Consider the following 22331-nt stretch of genomic DNA (forward strand, 5'->3'; position numbering starts at 1 on the left):
CATTTACCTTCTGCCATTCAAATTCCTTAAACTCAGACACGAAAAAATCCTGCCCTGAAGAACTATAGTACAGCACACACACATATACCACCCCCCCAACACACACAGGGAAAAAAAAAAGTGAAGGGGGTGGAAAGAAGGAGAGACAAGCAGAAACTCACAGGAACAAGATCCTTTATCACATACATATGTGGAAGAGGGTAGATTTTTGAAACTTTGTTGAGGTTGGTGTCAATTCTTCGGGTGCAAGCCAGAGTGTTGCCTCCGTTGATGTTCATGGCGCAGGAGCCGCAGATGCCTGAGAGGGAACCCAGACACCGTCAGTCCAAGCAGCAAATTCTCCCCACGGGACTGCGGTTACTCTACCATCAGGAGTGGTGCTGACATGGAATACACCTGTGCCAGAGTTGCCTGCTGCCTTTCTTCCTTTTCCTCCTTCCTCCTGCCTAGAAGGTAGACCTATCGGCTGTAGTTCGAAAACCCATGCTGTGAAACCATGAGGCTGCCCTGAGGTTGGAGGCTGCCTGCTAAGGATGTACTGCTGGCATCATGGAGTGCCCACACCAGCCCTAGCGTCTTGCTTCATGTATTCGGAGAGAAAAAGCAGCCATTTCTTTCTTCCTTTTATTTTATTTTGTCATTTTAGGGCTGCACCTTCAGCATATGGAGGTTCCCAGGCTAGGGGTTGAATTAGAGCTACAGCTGCTGGTCTACATCGTAGCCATAGGAACGCAGGATCCAAGCTGCATGTGCAACCTACAACAGATTTAATGGCAATGCCGGTTCCTTAATCCACTGAGCAAGGCCAGGGATGGAACCCACATCCTCATGGATACTAGTCCGGGTCTTAACCCACTGAGCCACAATGGGAACTAGTCTTCTGTTTCTTTTCTTTTCGGCCTGGATACAGATTATCCAGAGACAGCGCCCATTCTGTTGTTTCCAGAGAGTGGAACAGCTTCCCAGGGGAGGATATGAGACCCACTTTTCTGGAAGAATGAACTAATGTGAAACCAAACCAAAGCAAGCAAAAAGAAGGTTCTGACTAAGGACCCTGAAATGAGAATTTTCTTAGCCTGGACAATTTCCTGTGTATGGAATTTCCTAGTTATTTTCAGAATTAAAAGTGACTGTGCAACCTAACCCCTCTCCCACTTCTCTGAAGCTATTTTTTGAAGATCCTCAGGCCAGAGAAATGTGATTACTTGTGAAACTTGTCCTGGGGTGTCACTTTCATAGGTCTATACTATCTCCCTCTCCTGAGAGTAGTAAGGGTCTAAGAGAACATAAACATCTGTCATCAGCAAACACTCCTCCAGTTCCCCAGAGACTGAATATTATCAGTTTATTGATGTGTGTTTGGCATCCAACCACAGCAGTATGCTTTTTCTTTTTTTTTTTTTTTGCTTTTTAGGGCCGCATCCACAGCATATGGAGGCTAGGGGCTGAATCGGAGCTACAGCTGCTAGTCTACGCCACAGCCTCAGCAACACAGGATCCGAATCACATCTGTAACCTACACCACAGCTCGTGGCAACACCAGATCCTTAACCCGCTGAGCGAGGCCAGGGATCAAACCCGCAACCTCATGGTTCCTAGTCAGATTCATTTCTGCTGTGCCATAACAGGAACTCTGAGAGCAGTAAGCTTTTATAAGAAACGGTAGGAGTTCCCCTGTGGCTCAGCTGGTTAAAGATTCAGCATTGTCACTGTAGCAGCTTGGCTTGCTGCTGTGGTGCAGGTTTGATCCCTGGTTTGGGAACTTCCACATGCTGTAGGAATGGCCAAAAAAAAGTATACAATCAAAAAAAAAACAAATACAGGAGTTCCCATCATGGCACAATGGTTAACAAACCCGACCAGGAACCATGAGGTTGCGGGTTCGATCCCTGGCCTTGCTCAGTAGGTTAAGGATCCGGCGTTGCCGTGAGCTGTGGTGTAGGTTGCAGAGGCAGCTTGGATCTGGTGTTGCTGTGGCTCTGGCATAGGCCAGCAGCTACAGCTCCACTGGACCCCTAGCCTGGGAACCTCCATATGCTGCAGGAGTGGCCCTAGAAAAGGCAAAAAGACCAAAAACAAAAACAAAAACAAAAACAAAAGAAAAAAGAAAACAAATACAGTGAAACTTCTCTTAAAAAGGGTTCCTGGAGGGAGTTCCCGTCGTGGTGCAGTGGTTAATGAATCTGACTAGGAACCATGAGGTTGCAGGTTCAATTCCTGCCCTTGCTCAGTGGGTTAATGATCCGGCGTTGCCGTGAGCTGTGGTGTAGGTCGCAGACACAGCTCGGATCCCGCGTTGCTGTGGCTCTGGTGTAGGCTGGGGGCTACAGCTCCGATTCAACCCCTAGCCTGGGAACCTCCCATATGCTGCAGGAGCGGCCCAAGAAATGGCAAAAAGACAAAAAAAAAAAAAAAAAAAGGCTTCCTGGAAATTCTCTTCACAAACAAGAAAAACGAGCAACAATTAAAATCATCTTGCCTCATTTTTTTTTTTTTTTTTTAAGTCCCCATAGGCCACACCTTGTGATCTTGTCTCTGAAAGTTTATGGGGAAAGGAAACTGAAGAGTGTCTTTATTTCTTGTGTTGCCAGGACTTATGTGGGAGGGTTGGTATTTAATTACAGAAGAATGTTCCCTAAACAGCAGGACTCAGCCCAACTACCACATCTGTCAGCAATTGCTACATCAAATCCAAGCCTGGAAGATCCAAACAGATGTCTTAGAAGTAGGACTTTATAAAAGCCCGAGATGTACAGCAGAACAAAGACAAAAAGTGATGGGCCAACGGCTCTAAAGACCTATTTTTTGGAAGGATATTTCAGGGAGAAAGTTCAATCACAGCCCTTGGTCTTGGCCCCAGCTGCCCTGTTTTGGTTTTATCCCGGGTTTCCCACGCCTGGCCAGCAGAGCATACCGCCTGAGAGTGCAATCCTGGAATGTGACAACTCTGGCTGAGCCCTGGCTCCCAATTCACCATCTCTGTGTCCTTGGGAAGTCCCTCCCTGGGCCTCAGTATCTTCCTACATACACTGAGTGTAAATGATTAATAACCCCTGTCTACCTCACGTCAAGTGCACAGAATGGAGTCTGCTCGGTCAGTGCCCCACAGCCATCAGGGTCAGTGAGCTGGCACAGCACCCGCCTGATTCTTCCCACACCTGAGTACCAACTGAATGATTATTTAGGAATTCTCCTTCTTCCGTTTTAGCTCTGCCTGTGGCATGTGGACATTCCCAGGAATAGGGATTCAACCCACACCACAGCAATGACCCGGGCTGCTGCAGTGACAATGCCAGATCCTTAACCTGCTGGGCCACCAGGGAACTCCCTAGGAGTTTTCTTCTTCTTATTTTTGTCTTTAGGGCTGCACTCATAGCATATGGAAGTTCCCAGGCTAGCGGTAGAACCAGAGCTGCAGCTGGTTCTACACCACAGCCACAGCAACAGCTGGTTCTACACCACAGCCTACACCACAGCCACAGCAAACTCAGAAACCAGAACACATACCACAGTTCAAATTTCCAAGAAAAGGAACTGTGCCCAAGAAAAGGAAGTGTGACCTGCGGCAAGGTCACCTGGCAGAGCACTGCAGTTGTCCTCCCGGTACCCCTGGCAGTTCTGGCCGGCCCAAGCCTCTTTCAGGAATCAGAACCAAAGTGTCCATGCCTAACAGGGAAGGAAACGCTTACCTTCTCTACACGATCTTCGGAAGGTCAAGGTAGAATCAATTTCATTCTTAATCTTGATTAACGCATCCAACACCATAGGACCACAGCTGACCAAAACAAACAAACCAAACCAACCAAACTTAGTCGTATTTATACAAAGTTCAGCCTTACTACACTTTATCATAATATGATCTGAGACATCTGCATATAATAGCTGTTTTTCTTAACCATTTGGCCTTCTCAGATCACATGCAGAATTTTTTTCCAGTTTTATTTTTGCACATTCTTACACATTTTAAACCCCACAGTTCTTTTTTTTTTTTTTTTTTTGGCTTTTATGGGCTGCACCTGAAGCAAACGGAAGTTCCCAGGCTAGTGGTCGAATCGGAGCTGTAGCTGCTGGCCTACACCACAGCCAGAGCAACAACATATCGAGTGGCACCTGCGACCTACGCTATAGCTCCCAGCAATGCCAGATCCTTGACCCACTGATTGAGGTCAGGGATTGAACCCGCGTCCTCATGGATACTACTCAGATTTGTTTCCACTGACGGGAACTAGTACTGCAGAATTCTATTTTGATGACCACACTGCATATACGTTTCTGGAAAGTGGAGAGCTAAAGACGGAGAGAAGTATTCAGGTTAGGAAAGAACTTCTGTATACTGGCAGCTTTTGTTCTTTCTTCAAAGCTCCCTGAAAAGTTTCCCCAATAATTTTCAAATTTTAGTTTTATTTTTGGGATGTAGCTAATAGCTAACCTTAAATGGTTAGTTAACAGCTCCCCATCTATAAAGCAGAGAGCAACGCCAGATCCAAACTGCATCGGCAATCTACACAGTAGCTCATGGTAACGTTGGGTCCTTCACCCACTGAGCAGGGCCAGGGTTTGAACCCGCATCCTTATGGATACTAGTTGAGTTTGCTTCTACACCACAATGGGAACTCCTCCACTGGTTCTTTTAAAATAGTGTCTACCTCTCTGCTGAGATTTCCTATCCCATCATGAGTATATCTTCCTCTATCTATGAACACATTAAAAATCCTGTCTGCCAATTCCAATTCCAACAACTGTGGGGCTTCAAGGCTATCTCCACTGATTGCCTTTTCACTTGAGGCGTCAAGTGTTTCTCTGAATGATTAGTAGTTTGGGCTCATATGCTGATCTTGTGAATAACATGCTGTAGTAACCCTGGACTGTATTATCCTTCTCAGAAGAGTGCTGATTTTTCTCTAAGGCAGCAATTAGTGTGGCTGAACTCAGGATCTGGGCAGAGTTCACATTCGGGGCTTTCCCTCTGTGCCTCTTTCTAGGACTTCCCCCTCATTTTCTGGTTGCTGTGGCAACCTCCACATGTATCCTCTGGTTTTTCAAGCCTGTGGTTTTAGCTCTTGCACTCCCTCATCAACTGGGGCTTGCCCTCAGGTAAAAAACATGCAAAAAAAAACAAAACAGTTTATTTACCCAAGTAACATTCTGTTCTTTCACGGGTCAACTCGCTCCCAGCATTGGCCTGCTTTGGTTACTGTCCTGTGCCTCAAGTCACTGCTTCTTATATTTATCTTATAAACTGGAATGTGTGGTTATTTTTCGTGGGAGGGTTAGTCTGAGGAAAGCTATTCTGCCATTACTACAACTAAATGCAATCACTCTTAAAAATTTAATCATTAAAAAAGTTATGAATTTAACTCTTCCAGTTTTAGTCACATTCTGCATTTTTTTTTTTTTTTGCCATACCTCCAGCATGTGAAAGCTCCTGGGCTGGGGCATGAACCCAAGCCACAGCTGAGGCCTACACCACAGCTGTGATACCACTGGATCCTTAACCTACTGTGCCACAAGAGAACTGCCACATGTTCTGTAGTTTCAATTTGCAATGTTTCTATTTTCTAGGTATCTGAGAATATTTTTATTATTCCCTAATCAAGCAGTTAATTTAAAAGAGTGCTTTTAAATTTCCAAGTAATTAGGCTTTTTTGTTTTTAATATGAATTTTTAATTTTATTGTATTACAGTCAGAAAATGTGGCCGGAATTATTTTCCTTTCTTTGAATTGTACTGATAATTTCTGGTTGAGTGTTTGAGAAGATTATATATCAATTAACTCTATCTCATTAATAGAGTTTATGTGTTGATAAAGAGAGTTAAAAAAAGCATTTTGAGTATCAGTAGCTTTCAAACCTTTTTTTTTTTGGTGCCACTGAAGAAATAAAATACTTATTCATTTACACATAAAATCGATCATACAATAGAAGAGTTCTGCTTATACTGAGGAGGGAGGAGTGGAGCAGCGGGAAGCTAGAGCACAGCTCCCTTCCCTCTGGCCACCTGTGGGACCCTTTAAAGAGGAGGGAAGAGAAGTGGTTCAGAGACGGAACGTGAAGGACTCAGCCGGCTGGTGCTGGTTTTGACGATGGGGACTATGAGCCAAGGGGTGCAGAGATCTCTGAAAGCTGGAAGTGGCCCCCAGCTCTTACCCAACAAGAAAACAGGGACCTCGGTTTTACAGCCAAGAGCTCAGTTCTGCCAAGAGCTCAGTTTTGCCAAGAGCTCGAAGGGAACAGAAAACAGATTCTCCATTTGTCTCCAGAAAGGAAGACAGCCTGCTGACACCCTGATTTCAGTCATGAAACCTTTACCTTTACCAGACTTCTAACCTAGAGAACCTTTTTTTTTTTTTTTTTTTTCCGTCTTTTTGCCTTTTCTAGGGCCGCTCCCGCGGCATATGGAGGTTCCCAGGCTAGGGGTCCAATCGGAGCTGTACTCACCAGCCTACGCCAGAGTCACAGCAACGCGGGATCTGAGCCACGTCCGCAACCTACACCAGAGCTCAAGGCAACGCCGGATCCTTAACCCACTGAGTAAGGCCAGGGATTGAACCCAAAACCTCATGGTTCCTAGTCGGATTCGTTAACCACTGAGCCACGACGGGAACTCCTAGAAAACTCTATGTTTTTTTGCCGCTAAGTTGGTGGCAATTGTTATGACAGAAATAGGAGGCTAATACATAGGTATGGACCATTTTAAATAGTTTAACTATATCCCTATCTTGTCCTATCACCATTCCAGCCAAGTGCACAGTGTTTATAATTAAAGAATATGTGGGTCCACATATATAAAATTAACAAAATACTATGTATAAAGCCATCTCTACCAGTATTCCTAGAAATTGTTATACTTTGATTTGGAGGAAGGAAAGGAATATTGTAAAAATTGTTCTGCTTGCAGAGTTTCTGTTATGGCTCAGTGGAAATGAATCTGACTAGTATCCAAGAGGATGCAGGTTTGATCCCTGGCCTTACTCAGTGGGTTAAGGATCCGGTGTTGCCATGAGCTGTGATGTACGTCATAGACGCAGCTCAGATCTGCTGTGGCTGTGACTGTGGCTGGCAGCTGCAGCTCTGATTCCACCCCTAGCCTGGGAACCTCCATATGCTGTGAGTGCGGCCCTAAAAAAGACAAAAAAAAATTTTTTTCTTGATATTATCTTTTTGAATCAGGCACCTATCTCATTCTTGTTTTAAAAATAGATAATTTCCAGAGCCATTGGATCATCTCAGTTGTCAAACCTTCCAAGGATGGGAAAAGCATGTCCCTGAATCAGATCGAGAGCTTACCTTCATTTATTAAATACCTAGCTTTCACTGAGATACTCACTTATTCAAATCAATTTCATAAGTTTGCATATGAGGTTTATCTCCAGTCTTGTCTGGGTCCCATCGATAGATGGCAAATTTCTTGATTCGGGGAGCTGTGGCTGCAGCTGTCTGGGCCCCACGGCAGGCCTGAAATTTTAGAAGTTCACAAGAAGGAAACATTTAAATTATTAAAAACACAAGGTAAATCTTCTAGCTGGCACTATAAACTACAATACTGGATACAAACCCACACGTTACTGACACACACAGGCTTCTTGCGAAAGGCAGTCACCCGAAATCCAACACACAGGGCTAAGCACCTCTGTGCTGGGGGCTGGTGAAATGGCACTTGACAAAACAGACAAAGCCTGGGAGTCCCCAGTCGTGGCTCAGCGGAAACGAATCCGACTAGAAACCATGAGGTTGCGGGTTCAATCCCTAGCCTTGCTCGTAGATTAAGGATCAGACATTGCTGTGAGCTGTGGTGTAGGCTGGCAGCTGCAGCTCTGGATTTGACCCCTAGCCTGGGAACCTCCATGTGCTATGGGTGTGGCCCTAAAAAAAAAAAAAAAAGCAAAAACAAACAAAACCCAGACAAAGCCTTTGCTCTCACAGAAGCTACTCTGCAGTGAACAAGAGAAATGAAATAGCCATAATAAAGTGCAGAGGGGGCGTTCCCGTCATGGCTCAGCAGAAACGAATCCGACTAGTATCCATGAGAAGAGGGGTTTGATCCTGGCCTCCATCAGCGGGTTAAGGATCCAGCGTTGCCATTAGCTATGGTGTAGGTCACAGAGGTGGCTCGGATCCCGTGTTGCTGTGGCTGTGGTGTAGGCCAGCACCTACAGCTCCAATTTGATCCCTAGCCTGGGAACTTCCATGTGCCTTGGGTGTGCCCCCCCCCACAACAAATAAAAGTGTAGAGAGGGAAGAATACAGCAGACACTTACACCAGTCTAAGCGGTCAGGGAAGGCCCCATAAGTGATTTAAGCTGCGGCTTGATGAATAGGGATTAAGTGGCGTTATAAGCTGAGGACGCAGCATGTGTAGAGGCCTGGGTGGGGGAGAGCACAGGCACCTGTGTGGGACGGAGAGCAGGCCAGTGAGAAGCAGGGAAGGAAGAGTGGCGGATTTGAGGAAGTCGAGGGAAGGAAGTTACAAATAGGGTTTTGATTTTATCCCAAGAACAATGAAAAGCTAACAAAAATTCATAATGGGTGAGGGACACGATCATTTTTATTCTTGGGAAGGACATCACTAGTTCACAAAGGAAGACCTGTCAGATGACATCCGGGAAACCAGTCAGAAAACTACTGGAGGTGTCAAAATGAGACGCTAGTGTTTTTGGGGTACATGTCTTAGCCTGGGCCACTGTAACAAAACATCAAAGAATAGGTAAGATACTGACTGCAGAGGCTTGGGACACAGGTTTGATCCCCAGCTTGGCACAGTAGGTGAAAAGCTCTGGTGTTGGTGCAGCTGTGGTCTAGGTCATACCTATGGCTTGGATTCAATCCCTGGTCCGGGAACTTCCACATGCCACGGGTGTGGCTGTTTAAAGAAAAAGAAAAGAAAAAGAAATAAAAAAGAATACAGTATCTTAATTTCTTTTGACCATGCATGTGGCATGTGCTAGTTCCTGGGCCAGGTGTTGAACCTGCACCACAGCAGCGATCCAAGCTGCTGCAGTGACAATGCTGGATCCTTATACTGCTGTGCCACAAGGGTACTCCCAGAATACCATATCTTAAAATAAATTTAGGGAAGTAACAAACCGCTGAGACCTGATCTCTCTGATGCTTCTATTATCCTTCCCAGTGCTCACAGCCTCTGCCAGTAGGTTTCACAGTGAGCCAAGGAATCCTGCAGAGCCACCCGGGGCTGAGAGGATCAGGTTAAGCGGGGTGGGCCTGATGTCTTTTCCTCCTTCAACCAAAACAGGCTCCCTATGAGAACATATTTGCAAAAAGGGCGCAGATGCTCAAAAATTTTTATATTTAAATTCATACTAATTTTTCCTAATGTATAGCACAGGGAACTATATCTAGTTACTTGTGATGGAACATGATGGAGAATAATGTGAGAAAAAGAATGTGTATATATATGTGTGTGCATGACTGGGTCACTTTGCTGTATAGCAGAAATTGACAGAACATTGTAAATCAACTATAATAGAAAAATTAAAAATTTTTAAAATTTACACTAATGTTTAAATTTTTAAAATTTTTTCCATTATACTTTACAGTGTTCTGTCAATTTCCTACTGTATACACTAATTTTTATATACCAATTCCTAAAACCATTATTGCCACATACTGTCCGAAATGCTACGCCAGTGAATCTTCATTTTTTTTTTTTTTTTGCTATTTCTTCGGGCCGCTTCTGAGGCATATGGAGGTTCCCAGGCTAGGGGTCGAATCGGAGCTGTAGCCACCAGCCTACGCCAGAGCCACACCAACGCGGGATCCAAGCCGCGTCTGCAACCTACACCACAGCTCACGGCAACGCCGGATCGTTAACCCACTGAGCAAGGGCAGGGACCGAACCCGCAACCTCATGGTTCCTAGTCGGATTCGTTAACCACTGCGCCACGACGGGAACTCCTGAATCTTCATTTTAAAGATGAGAAAAAAGGCCCAGAGATCAAGTGATGGGCCCATGATTACAGAACTGGTGAGGTGAGCCAGGACCGGAGCCCAGGTCTGCCTGTCTGCCTTCAGAAACCAGGCTCCTGAACCCTGAGCCATCCTATTTACTTGTGACTATGCTCAGGGCTCTTGGTGCTGTTTTCTTCTCTTTATGTCCTAACTCCTTGAAGGTATGTGTATTAGTCAGGGTTCTCCAGAGAAATAGAAGCACACACGTATACACACACACACATACCATAAGAGATTTTCCCTAAGGCACTGGCTCGTGTGATTACAGGGGACAACAAATCTTAAAATCTGCAGCAGGCAAGCTGGAGACCAGGAGAGCCGATGACGTGGTTCTAGTCCAAAGACCAGCAGGCTCAAGACCCAGGAAGGGTCAATATTTCAAGTCCAAAGGTAGGGAAAAAAAAATCAATGTCCCAGTTTGAAAGCAATGAGGCAGGAGTAATTTCCTTTTATTTGAAGGGGGGCCAGCCTTTTGTTCTATTCCAGCTTACAACTGATTGGGTAAGGCTCACTCGCGTTAGGGAGGGCAACATGCATTACTCAGTCTATCTATTTGTTTGATTTAACACTGGCTATACTCCCCATGTTGTACAACTTTGAGCCTATCTTATACCCAAAGGCTTGTACCTTCCATCCCCCCACCCTATACTGCCCTTCCTCCCTCTCCCCACTGGTAATCATTAGTTTGTTCTCTATATCTGTGAATCTGTTTTTGTTTGTTTGTTTAATTCACTAGTTGGTTGTATTTTTTTTTTTCCTGTCTTTTTGTCTTTTTAGGGCTGCACCCACGGCATATGGAGGTTCCCAGGCTGGGGGTCTAATTGGAGCTGTTGCTGCTGGCCTACACCACAGCCACAGCAGCACCAGATCTGAGCTGCATCTGTGACCTACATCACAGCTCACAGAAATGCCAGATCCTTAACCCACTGAGAAAGGCCAGGACTCAAACCCGCAACCTCATGGTTCCTAGTTGGATTCCTTTCCGCCATGGCAGGAGCTCCACCAGTTTGTTGTATTTTTTAGATTCTACCTGTAAGTGATACAATAAAGCACTGGTCTTTGTCAGTCTATCAATTTAAATGTTAAACTCATCCAGAAATACCCAGAACAACATTTTCACCAACTATCTGAGCCCGGTCACTTGGTACATAACATAAACCAGCACAGAACAGGTCACGTTTTCCATCTCCCAGGGTATCTGGCCCAAGCCTCTGCAAAGAGCAGTTCAATCCCTGGTTAGCAAAGATTGAAGAACAAAAATCGAACATTAAACAAATGCAAATTTTGTCATTTTTAGGGCTGCACCCGAAGCTTATGTAGGTTCTCAGGCTAGGGGTCGAATCGGAGCTGCAGCTATTGGCCTATACCACAGGTCACAGCAACGCTGGATCCTTAACCCTCTGAACAAGGCCAGGGATCGAACTGGTCAGGTTCGTTAACTGCTGAGCCATGACGGGAACTCCTAAAAGTGGTTTATTTTAAATGTACCTTAAGAGACCAAACAGTGCAACTTATATCAAGCCATTAACAAATAAAACAAACCTATACCCCTCTGTATATGGCATTTACATATAATGCTAAGTCTAAGCTGCTCCCATCCCAGGGTCTGTGAAGCCCTTTTGCATTTAGGCAGATGAGGCAAGGCAGAGGCCACACCAAGTCCTGCTGAGCTTCTACTATGGTGATACGGAGGGGAGGAGCCTGCCAGTCGAACAGCACTTATTAAGTTGAAGATAAAAAAAATACAGAGTTTCCCTTGTGGCTCATTGGGGTTAAGAACCCAAGACAGTGTCTGTGAGGATTCGTATTCAATCCCTGGCCCCGGTCAGTGGGTTAAAGATCTGGCATTGTCACAAGCTGAGGCTCGAGAACTTCCATATGCCACAGGTATTCTATTCCGGGCCAGCTAATTCTCTTATAAACTGTTAAAGTAAAAACTCTTAAGATTAATTAATTGTAAGAAATGCAATGCAGTTTATACTTGCTCCCAAATTTAATGATGCTGATAACATCAGCTTAGTATGAAAGAAAAGGTATTGTGAAAATGAAAGTGAGGATGAAAGTTGTATTTTATCTTATCACTAACCTCGCTAAGATCAGTAATAAAAGGAAAGTCATTTCTACAAATGAACATTTCCCACTAGGACCTCCATTTTGTGAAATGACAAGAACATCTGGCTACGCCACCTTGTGGTGTACAACAGGAAGTGGAGGAAGTGAAAAAATTAAAGATAGCAGCCCCAGCAGCTTGCTTAACACACTCCTTGTTTTTGTTAGACGCAATGACATAAAGCACTACAATAAAATTCACCAATTTTACGAGTATAATTCGATGAGTTTTGATAAAGTTGTAATACTACTACCACAATTATTAAGTTGTGGTATATTCCATTCAGAATATTTCCATTCAGAAAGCTCCCCAGTGTTTCTTTACCATCAGCGCCCTCTCCCTGCCCCTGGTAAGTGACCAGCTCTCTATTACTATGGATTTGCCTCTTAGACAATGTCATACAAATGCAATGAGGGGAGTTCCCATTGTGTGGCTCAGCAGAAAAGAATCTGACGAGTATCCATGAGGACGCAGGTTCAATCCCTGGCCTTGCTCAGTGGGTTAAGGATCCAGCCTTGCTGGGCTGTGGTGTAGGCCGGCAGCTGCAACTCGGATTCAACCCCTAGCCTGGGAACCTCCATATGCCACAGGTGTGGTGCTAATAAATAAATAAGTAAATGCACTGAGTGAGGTTATACATCTTGGATCTAGCTTCTTTCCACTCAACATAATGCTTCTAAGATTGATTCATGCTGCTGCATATATCCATGGTTTATTGCCTTTTTTTTTTTAAATACACTTTTCATTTGGAAATAACTGTAGAATCACATGCATTTATAAGAAGTAATACTGAGCTCCCAAGTACCCTTTACTCAATTTCCCCCAGTGGTAACAGTGTACAAAACCACAGCACAGGGTCACAACCAAAGGAGTTCCCTTGTGGCTCAGTGGGATAAGAAGGATCTGGCATTATCACTGCACTGACTCTTTGGTTACTGCAGTGATTTGGGTTTTGATCCCTGGACCAGGAACTTTCACATGCCATATGTGTGGCCAAAAAAATCACAACCAGAATGTTAACAGAGATACAGTCAAGATACAGAATATCTGCCACAACCATGCCCCTCATGCCCTCCATCCCTACTCCTTCATCCCCAACAATCATTAATCTGTTACATTTTCTATAATTTTATCATTTCAAGAATGTTATATAATGTAATCATTTCATATGTAATTTGGGGGAATTGGCTTTTTAAAAATTAAAAAAAAAAAAAAAAAAAAAAAAAACAGAAGCTCCCATTGTGGCTCAGCAGAAAAGAATCCGACTAGCATCCATGAGGATGAATGTTCGATTCCTGGCCTTACTCAGTGGGTTAAGGATCTGGCATTGGCCAGCAGCTGTAACTGCGACACGACCCCTGGCCTGGGAACCTCCATATGCTGTGGGTGTGGCCCTAGGAAGGAAAAAAAAAAAAAAAATCTGCATAATTTCCTGGAGATTCCACCAAGCTGTTGTTCTTCAAGAGTCATTGCTTTTTATTACCAAGTCCTGTTTCATGATGTGATGCACCAGTTTGTTACTGTTTCCCAGAGGGGGCAGCTGCTGTGTCTGAGGTAGGTGGTAGCGAGAGGCATGAGAAGCCTCTAAAAAATATCACCCCTTCAAAAATTTTTTTTACTAAAATACAAATAAAACTTGGAATTTAAACAGAAGCTGGGATTTTGAGGTTGTCAGCTATCACTCCCTGGTTCTAAAGCCAGATTTAATAGTATTGGCAGTGGGCAACAGGCATCTGGCTCTGTCAGGCTCAGTTTCACTCACTCCCGCAAAGGCCTGTCAAAGCTGATCCTGGTTACCTGCACTGGGGCCTCACCTTATCAGCTCCTTCTAATACCTACCTAAATATATCTGCTTTCCATCCAATGTACAGAGACACAAAGGTCTAAACTTGATCATACGGATCTTCCCTGAAGGGCCTGGGCTTGTTTAGAAATTACTCTTTTGTCTTTTAGGGCCACACCAGCAGCATATGGAAGTTCCCAGGCTAGGGGTCGAATGGGAGCTGGAGCTGCCAGCCTACACCACAACCATAGCAACGCAGGATCCAAGCCACATCTTCGACCTATACCACAGCTCACGGCAACACCAGATCCTTAACTCACTGAGCAAGGTCATGGATCAAACCCCTGTCCTCATGGATATTGATTGGGTTCGTTACCACTGAGCCACGATGGGAACTCCCAGAAATCATTTTAAAAAGTCTGTTTTGGAGTTCCTGTCGTGGCGCAGTGGTTAACGAATCCAACTAGGAACCATGAGGTTGTGGATTCGATCCCTGCCCTTGCTCAGTGGGTTAAGGATCTGGCGTTGCTGTGAGCTGTGGTGTACGTCGCAGATGCCGCTTGGATCCCGTGTTGCTGTGGCTCCGGCGTAGGCAGGTGGCTACAGCTCCAATTAGATCCCTAGCCTAGGAATCTCCATATGCCTCAGGAGAGGCCCTAGAAAAAGCAAAAAAAGACACACCCGAGGCAAGACACACCTGGGCCAAGGATCAAACCTATTCCATAGCAGAGACAATGCCAATCTTTAAACTTTTGAGCCACCAGGGAACTCCTAAAAAGTCTTATGTGTGACTGGATCACTTCGCTGTACAGTAGAAAACTGACAGAACACTATAAGCCAACTATAATGGAAAAAGTAAAAATCATTTAAAAAAAAAAAAAAGCAATGCAAGGATCAATCACAACAGAGTATCAGAAGGCGCTAAATACCAATATAAGTTTTGGGGTTTCCCAAAGTGCCACTATTTTTTTCTAAAACAATTTATTTTGAGTTAAAAATGTATTGGAGTTCCTGTTGTGGCTCAGCAGCAATGAACCTGAGTAGGATCCATGAGGTTTCGGGTTCGATCCCTGGCCTCGCTGAGTGAGTTAAGGATCCAGCGTTGCTGCGAGATGTGCTCTAGGTCACAGATGTGGCTCAGATCTTGAGTTGCTGTGGCTGTGACGTAGGCCAGTGGCTGCAGCTCCAATTTGACCCCTAGTTTGGGAACCTCCATATGCCGCAGGTACGGCCCTAAAAAATAAATAAATAAATAAAAGTATCTTACGCAACACTTGGTGGTGCTAACAAGAACGAGGAGAGAAGATGCCGAAATCAAAATGATCAGAGCAGGCAGTGGTTCTAACAGTGACGGAGCTTTGCTCACCTTGAGGGCTGCACTAAAGAGTCCAGAGGATTATGGGACCTGGATTTAAAAAAAAAATTGCCTGAAGGAGAAACGGGAAAATCTGTTCTGTAGGTATTCATGGTAGAAGTATAAGTAATAATAGCAGCTCATTCACTGAGCCCGTACCAGGTGCCAGATGTTGTACTAAATTATCTCTAATCTTGACAACATCTCTATGAAGAAAGCTTTTTATTCTCAAATAAAAAATGAGAATAAGGTCATTTAACAAAAGAGCCAGGATTCAAACACAGGTCATTGACTCCAAAGCCCAAACTTTTAGCCACTACACAGTTGTGAAAACACAAATCCAAAACAGAAGAGTTCAAAAAGGTAATTCCTTTCCCCCCAAAGATCCAAGGAACAAGAGAAGTTGTTACTATACTCGCATAATCAGCAAGGTTTTTGGGGTGGTAGTTGGTCCAGATATTCTCATTCACTTATTTGTTCAATAATTAATTACAGAGCAGCTACTCTGCTCCAGGGACTGTTCCAGGCTTTGGGGAATCAAGGACAGACAGACATACATCGCAGTCCTCGTGGAGCTTACAGTGACTGGAGGAGATGCACTCTAATAAAACCTAGAGCTTGTCAGGTGGTGATAAATGCCATGAAGAGGGTGGGGGGCCTGGGGATCCTGGCCACAACCCCAGATGGGGCAGCCAGTGAAGACTTCACTGTAAAGGTGACAGGTGATCAAGGACCTGAAGGAGGTAAGTAAACAACCCATACACTTACCTAGGGAAGAGCAGGTCAGGCAGAGAGCATGGAGTGCAAACACCTTTTTTTTTTTTTTTTTTTTCTTTTCCTTTTTAGGGCTGCACCCTCAGCACATGGACGTTCCCAGGCAAGGGGTAGAATTGGAGCTGCACTGCGGGCCTCTGCCACAGCCACAGCCATGCCATAGCCAAGCTGCATCTGCGACCTGTGCTGCAGCAACAATCCTTAATCCATGGGCCAGGGATGAAACCCATATCCTCATGGACACTATGCTGGGTTCTTAACTCGCTGAGCCACAATGGGAACTCCAAGTACAAAGATCTGGAGGTGGGAATGTGTCTGAGGTGCAAGGAGGCGCCAGTGGTTGCTGAGAATGGAGTGAGTGAGAGGGATGGGAACAGGACAGCAATGTCAATGGAGAGCCAGATGGGAGGACTTCTGCCTTTACCCCGAGAAAGACGGGAAACTACCGGAAGGTTTTGAACACAGGAGAGAGACAAGTTTTGAAAGGATCACATCACCTTCTGTCTTGAGAACCATTTTTTTTTTTCCTTAATGGCTGCCTGCAGCATATGGAAGTTCCTAGGCCAGAGAATTCCAGGGATTGAATCTGTGCTGCAGCTGCAACCTACCCCACAGCTGCAGCAACACTGGATCCTTAACCCGCTGCACCGGGCCACGGATCAAACCTGCACCTCAGCAGCAACCCAAGCTGCTGCAGAGACAATGCCAGATCCTTAACCTACTGTGCCACAGTGGGAACTCCAAGAAGCAGTTAGTTTTTTTTTTTTTTTTTTTTAATTTTTGTTGTTGTTGTTGTTGCTATTTCTTGGGCCACTCCCGTGGCATATGGAGGTTCCCAGGCTAGGGGTCGAATTGGAGCTGTAGCCACCAGCCTACACCAGAGCCACAGCAACGCAGGATCTGAGCCGCATCTGCAACCTACACCACAGCTCACAGCAACGCCGGATCGTTAACCCACTGAGCAAGGGCAGGAACCGAACCCGCAACCTCATGGTTCCTAGTCGGATTCGTTAACCACTGCGCCACGACGGGAACTCCGCAGTTAGTTTTTAAATACACTTTAAGAAAGAACTGCCAGGATGTGAGAGGGAGGCAGAATAAGGACGGCTCCAAAGTCACAAGGCAGGGAGCTCCTGTTGTGGCACAGTGGAAACCAATCCGAATAGTATCCATGAGGATGTGGGTTTGATCCCTGACCTTAATCAGTGGGTTAAGGATCTGGTGATGCTGTGAACTGCAGTGTAGGTCACAGATACGGTTCCAATCTGGCGTGGCTGTGGCGTAGGCCGGCAGGTGTAGCTCCCATTTGATCCCTAGCCTGGGAACGTCCATATGCCAAGGGTGTGGCCCTAAAAAAAAAAGTCACAAGCCACATGAAGTTGAACTGCCATCAGCTGAGATGGGAGGAGAAAAGTGTGTGGCAGGGAGAGCGCCAGGGTTCTGTCTTCAGGCAATCAAAGTTTATTAAATATCCATGTGGAGATTTTGAGACTATAGTTGGGTGGCCATCTGAGTCTAGAGATGTGGGGTGAAGTCTGGGCTGGAGACACAAATTTGGGAGGTGTCTAAAGCCCAAAGGAGTGTCTATAAAGATGAGGCCTAGGGACGGAGTCCCAGTATTTATGGAGTTTGGGGTGATGTGGAGAGACAAGCAAAGGGAGACAGAAAGATTGGCCAGTGGGCGAGGCAGAAACCTTGAAACCTGCCATGTCCTGGGGCTCAGGCCACAAAGTGTTTTAAGGAGGGAGTGCACACTATGATTTAGGGAGCAAAGTATCATGAGAACTGACGTCGGATTTAACAAAGCCAAGGTCACTGGCGGCCCTGGCACAAGTACTTTCCGTGAAGTGGTAAGGGTGAAAGGTCCGACTGGAACAGGTTCATGAGAAAACAGGGGTAAATGAATTGTAGTCAGGGAGTTGAGACACCTCTGGAGAAGTTTTTCTATAAAGGAGAGTGGAGAACTGGGACAGTGGCTGGATATGTTTTTTTGGTTTGTTTTTTTTGTCTTTTTTTTTTTTTTTTTTGGCCATTTCTTGGGCCACTCCTTCGGCATATGAGAGGTTCCCAGGCTAGGGGTCTAATTAGAGCTGTAGCTGTAGGCCTACACCAGAGCCATAGCAATTCGGGATCCGAGCCACGTCTGCAACCTACACCACAGCTCACGGCAACGCCAGATCCTTAACCCATTGAGCAAGGGCAGGGATCGAACCCGCAACCTCATGGTTCCTAGTCGGATTCGTTAACCACTGTGCCACGACAGGAACTCCCAGGATACGTTTTTTTAAGATGGAAGAAACTATAGCGTGTTTGTGTGCTGCTGCTGCTGTGATAGAGCAGCAAAGCTGGTAATGCAGGGTGAGGGGAGAAGTCCTGGACAGCCACCTCTGAACAGGTGACAGGATGGAGAGCACGAGAGGAGAGGAGCCAGAGCAGTGCCGCCACTTCTCCCACAACACAGGCAGCAAAGGAGAATATACAGGCAGAAGCAGGAGGTGGACAAAAATTTTGAGTTTTTTCTTCGTTGTAGCCTAGCTGGGCAATTTATACGACAAACCCAAAGAAGAGGGTTTGTCAAAAGCATTTCTACCTCAATCTACAAACAAATGAGAGTTCAAGGCTGAGTGTACCTTTGTAAGAAATCGTGGATAAGCTGAAAGGCATAGTTTATTTTTCACTTTTGCTTTTTAAGGCCGCACCCTCAGCATATGGAGGTTCCCAGGCTAGGGGTCAAATCGGAGTTACAGCTGTCAGCCTATGCTACAGCCACAGCAACGCAGGATCCGAGCCGCATCTGCAATCTACACCACAGCTCGTGGCTAACTGAGCGAGGCCAGAGATTGAATGCACGATCTCATGGTTCCTAGTCAGATTCGTTTCCCCTGAGCCACAATGGGAACTCCTGAAATGCACAGTTTATAATTGAAGGCAAGAAGCGAGATATCAACAACTGGACTGAAACCAGACTGAGGATGAGAAGGGTGAATTCTGGATTACACTGAAGGCAGCGTGTTATTTAAGGAGAGCTTCCTTGGGAGCAGGCTGGGAGCTTGAATTCGACGGTGCAGATACAGATTCAGAGATAGGCGGGAAAGATGTGGAAATGGAGAGGAAAAAGGCAGGGAGGTCTCACCAGAGAGAGACAGTTTCCGAAAGGTGTGAATGGTGGTGGTCCAAAGCCAAGATTTAAAACTTAGTAGCTGGACGTTCTTTGGCAAATTACTTAACTTTTTCTGACTTTGTTTCCTTTTGTAAGAAAGTAGTGGGTATTAAAATCTACCTCATAGGATTAACAGGAGGGCCAAGTTTCTGGCATTGCTCAGAAAATAATTTCTGCTCTTCCACATTGGCAACCATATCCATTCTTGCATTATTCTTTTTTTTTTTTTTTTTCTTTTTAGGGCTGCACCTGGGACATATGGAGGTTTCCAGGCTAGGAGGAGCTACAGTTGGGCCACAGCCATAGCCATGCAGGATCCAAGCTGCGTTTGCGATCTACATCACAGCTCACAGCAATGCCAGATCCTTAACCCACTGAGCGAGGCCAGAGATTGAACCTGCAACCTCATGGTTCCTAGTCGGGATTTGTTCCCACTGCGCCACGACGGGAACTCCTGTTCTTGCATTATTCTAATTGGCAGATGGGTATAGCAAGCCCCGTCAGCTCTAGAGGCAATGAGACACACAACTGAAAGTCTGTGGTATTTGCCCTTGGGGAGTACACAGTCTAGAGGAAGAAATGAGGCAACATAAACAACAGTTAATACACTACAGTTCAATACTCACAGGCAGAACTGTGGTTCAGTGGTACAAACAAAAGCATGAGGAATTCAGAAGAGATCTCCCACTGTGTCCTAGACTCTTAGGAACCAGAGTATACCCGAAAGTAGTACACCAAGCTCATTACGGATTCTATTCAGGTGGATTATGATGATGTCACTATTTATGGATGTGAATATATTTTCCTACACGGGGGTGTGAGTGTAATTTATTTTCTTTGCCCTCAGGAGGCCCTACAGTGGCTTCACCTGGAATTACAACACTGACCTATGAAACCAACTTTCTCTGTAATTCATTCTTGGAGGAGGGACCTGAGCTTCAGAATGCACTCTCATTGGTGGGACTCTCACAACCTAACTGCTTGCTCAGCAAGTATAAAAGAGCTGTAAACAAGGTCATTATCAATCACCAATTTAACGCTCAGCTTAAGATGCTGGTAGGCAGTTTTCATCCCCAGCCCTACTTCTCAGAAGGCTGCGAGATGACCTGTCTGAGTTCACATAGAGCATATTGCAAAGAGCTGGTGTTAGAAGACTGGCCATATGCCAGCGAATATGTTCTCATGGAGGTGCAGGAAGAGGAGGGGAATTCATAATTCTTGTACCTCTATTGTGGGCAGATCTATGCTAGGAGTTTTTCACATACAAAGATCAAAACACTGGGGTCTGGTCCTGGATCAACCCATTCTTGGCTGTGATATTTTGAACAAGTAAAAAAACAAACACAAAAAAACCCAAAACACCACTTTCTGAGGCCTCAGTTTTCCAAACTCTAAAATGGAGGTAAGAATTCCTGCTTGTCCATCTTACAGGGTTTTTTCAGGAGCCCAAAGGACGAAAAAGATTTGAAAGGGATTTACATACACAAATTGCGATGGCAATTTCCCTTCCTCCCATTTTGAATGCAGATCACAAGTGTGTAGCTTCCTGACAACTCAAGGGATGCACCCTGAAGAACGTAAATAAGAGCAGTGCCAAGCTCGATAAGGTCGGTACGCCCTTTACAGGTAGAGATTCAGAGCGGATGACTCTGCTTTACGAAGACTCATATCCTCAGGGCATCAAGCGGATTACCTTCCATTTTTCTGTTCCCTTGGCCCCAACAATTCACCCGCCCTTTCCCTCTTTACTGAGCACCCTGGAGGAGTGACCTCGCCTCCCAGTTTTATCCTTAGCGCTCCGGCAGGTCTGTCTTTCCCAAAGGAGTCAGAAAAAGGGCTCGGAGGCCAAATGGTCGGATTCGAATTATGCTTCCCAACAGACACTCGCTCGCCATGTGACCTTGGGCAATTCCAGTTCCCTCTCCGAACTTCTCTTTCTTGTGTCTAAAAAACCCTCTCCGCCCTGACCAATTCACGGGCTGCAGAAAGGTGCAGAAAGATAACCGGCAGGAACGCTCCCGACCAGAGTTAGAGCACTGCGCGGGTGGGAGCGGGTTGTCCTCCTCGAGGCCTGGCCCTGTGCTCCCTCAGCCCTTCCGCTGCCCTCCCCACTGCAAGCCGTCTCCGTGACCTTCATGCCTGGCTCGCCCCCTCCGCCCGGGGCGGGTGCTCACCTGCAGGCAGGCTCCGCCAAGGGTTGTGGCCGGGAACCAGCGTTTCAAGGAGACCGCGACCACCGCCGCCATTTTGGTTTCTGACGTCGAGCCCCACCCCTTCACCCCGAGGGCACTCTCCGCCGCTGTCCCACCGAGCACCGCGGCGCCGAGCCAGCGTCCACCGAGGACCCGCTAGCTGCTCAGAACCACCGAGTGGGAGGTGGCTTCCGGTTTCCCGAGTGGGTGGAGGGAAGGCGGAGAAAGCCTGCAAGAACGGGCGTAGTTGCCGTGGGCCGGACGCATGCCCACTTAGTCTCCCGCGTTCGAAGGTGACCTTCCCAGAGGAAGGGGCGGAGCCAGGGAGGGAGGGCCGTGGTAAGGGGTGGGGCTACAGCCTAAGTGGGCGGAGCCATTCGATCTTCGTCCTCTCCCGATTTTTAACCCCTTTCTTCCTGAAAATTTATCTATCATGTCACTCAACTGCGGTTTGCCCGAGACTGACCGGGTTTCAGCACTGCTGCCTCCCAAGAAACCCCTCAGTCCGGGGCAAATCAGGAATGTTGGAGTCCGAGGGGACTTCAACGATCAAGGGCAAAGGTGTCATTCATTCAAAAATACGTATGGAGCACCACTATGTGCCAGGTGCTGGGTACTACAGTGCGTGAGCAAGCCGGGCACCGGTGCCGCCCTCACCAAACTTACCAGACAATTGTAATACGGTAAGTTCTGTTCTGTAAAAGAGGAGCGAGAAGGGAACCCAGGATGGCTCAATCAGTCAGTTAGCGTTAGAAACCATTTCTTGAACACCTACTATGTGCCAAGCATTATGATTCATCTTAATACTCAAAGCAGTCTTTTTATGAAAGAGGTGTGCGTATTTTAACTTTTCTTCTTTCTTTTTTTTCTTTTTTGACTTTGCCTGTTTTAGGGCCGCACCCGCGGCATGTGGAGGTTCCCAAGCTAGGGGTCTGAGCCGCATCTGCAACCTACACCACAGCTCACGGCAACGCGGGATCTTCAACCTACTGA

The 22331-nt window shown here is 46.0% G+C and overlaps 1 protein-coding gene across 1 annotated transcript in view; it reads right to left on the reverse strand.

The window, feature by feature from the left end:
• Positions 1-21392, reverse strand: part of SDHB (succinate dehydrogenase complex iron sulfur subunit B) — a 29750-nt gene extending 8358 nt beyond the window's left edge. The window contains 4 exon segments of the mRNA NM_001104953.1: positions 162-298; positions 3690-3775; positions 7327-7454; positions 21321-21392. Coding sequence (NP_001098423.1) covers positions 162-298; positions 3690-3775; positions 7327-7454; positions 21321-21392 — 423 coding nt within the window.

Source organism: Sus scrofa, chromosome 6, assembly GCF_000003025.6.
Source record: "Sus scrofa isolate TJ Tabasco breed Duroc chromosome 6, Sscrofa11.1, whole genome shotgun sequence".
Lineage (NCBI taxonomy): Eukaryota > Metazoa > Chordata > Mammalia > Artiodactyla > Suidae > Sus > Sus scrofa.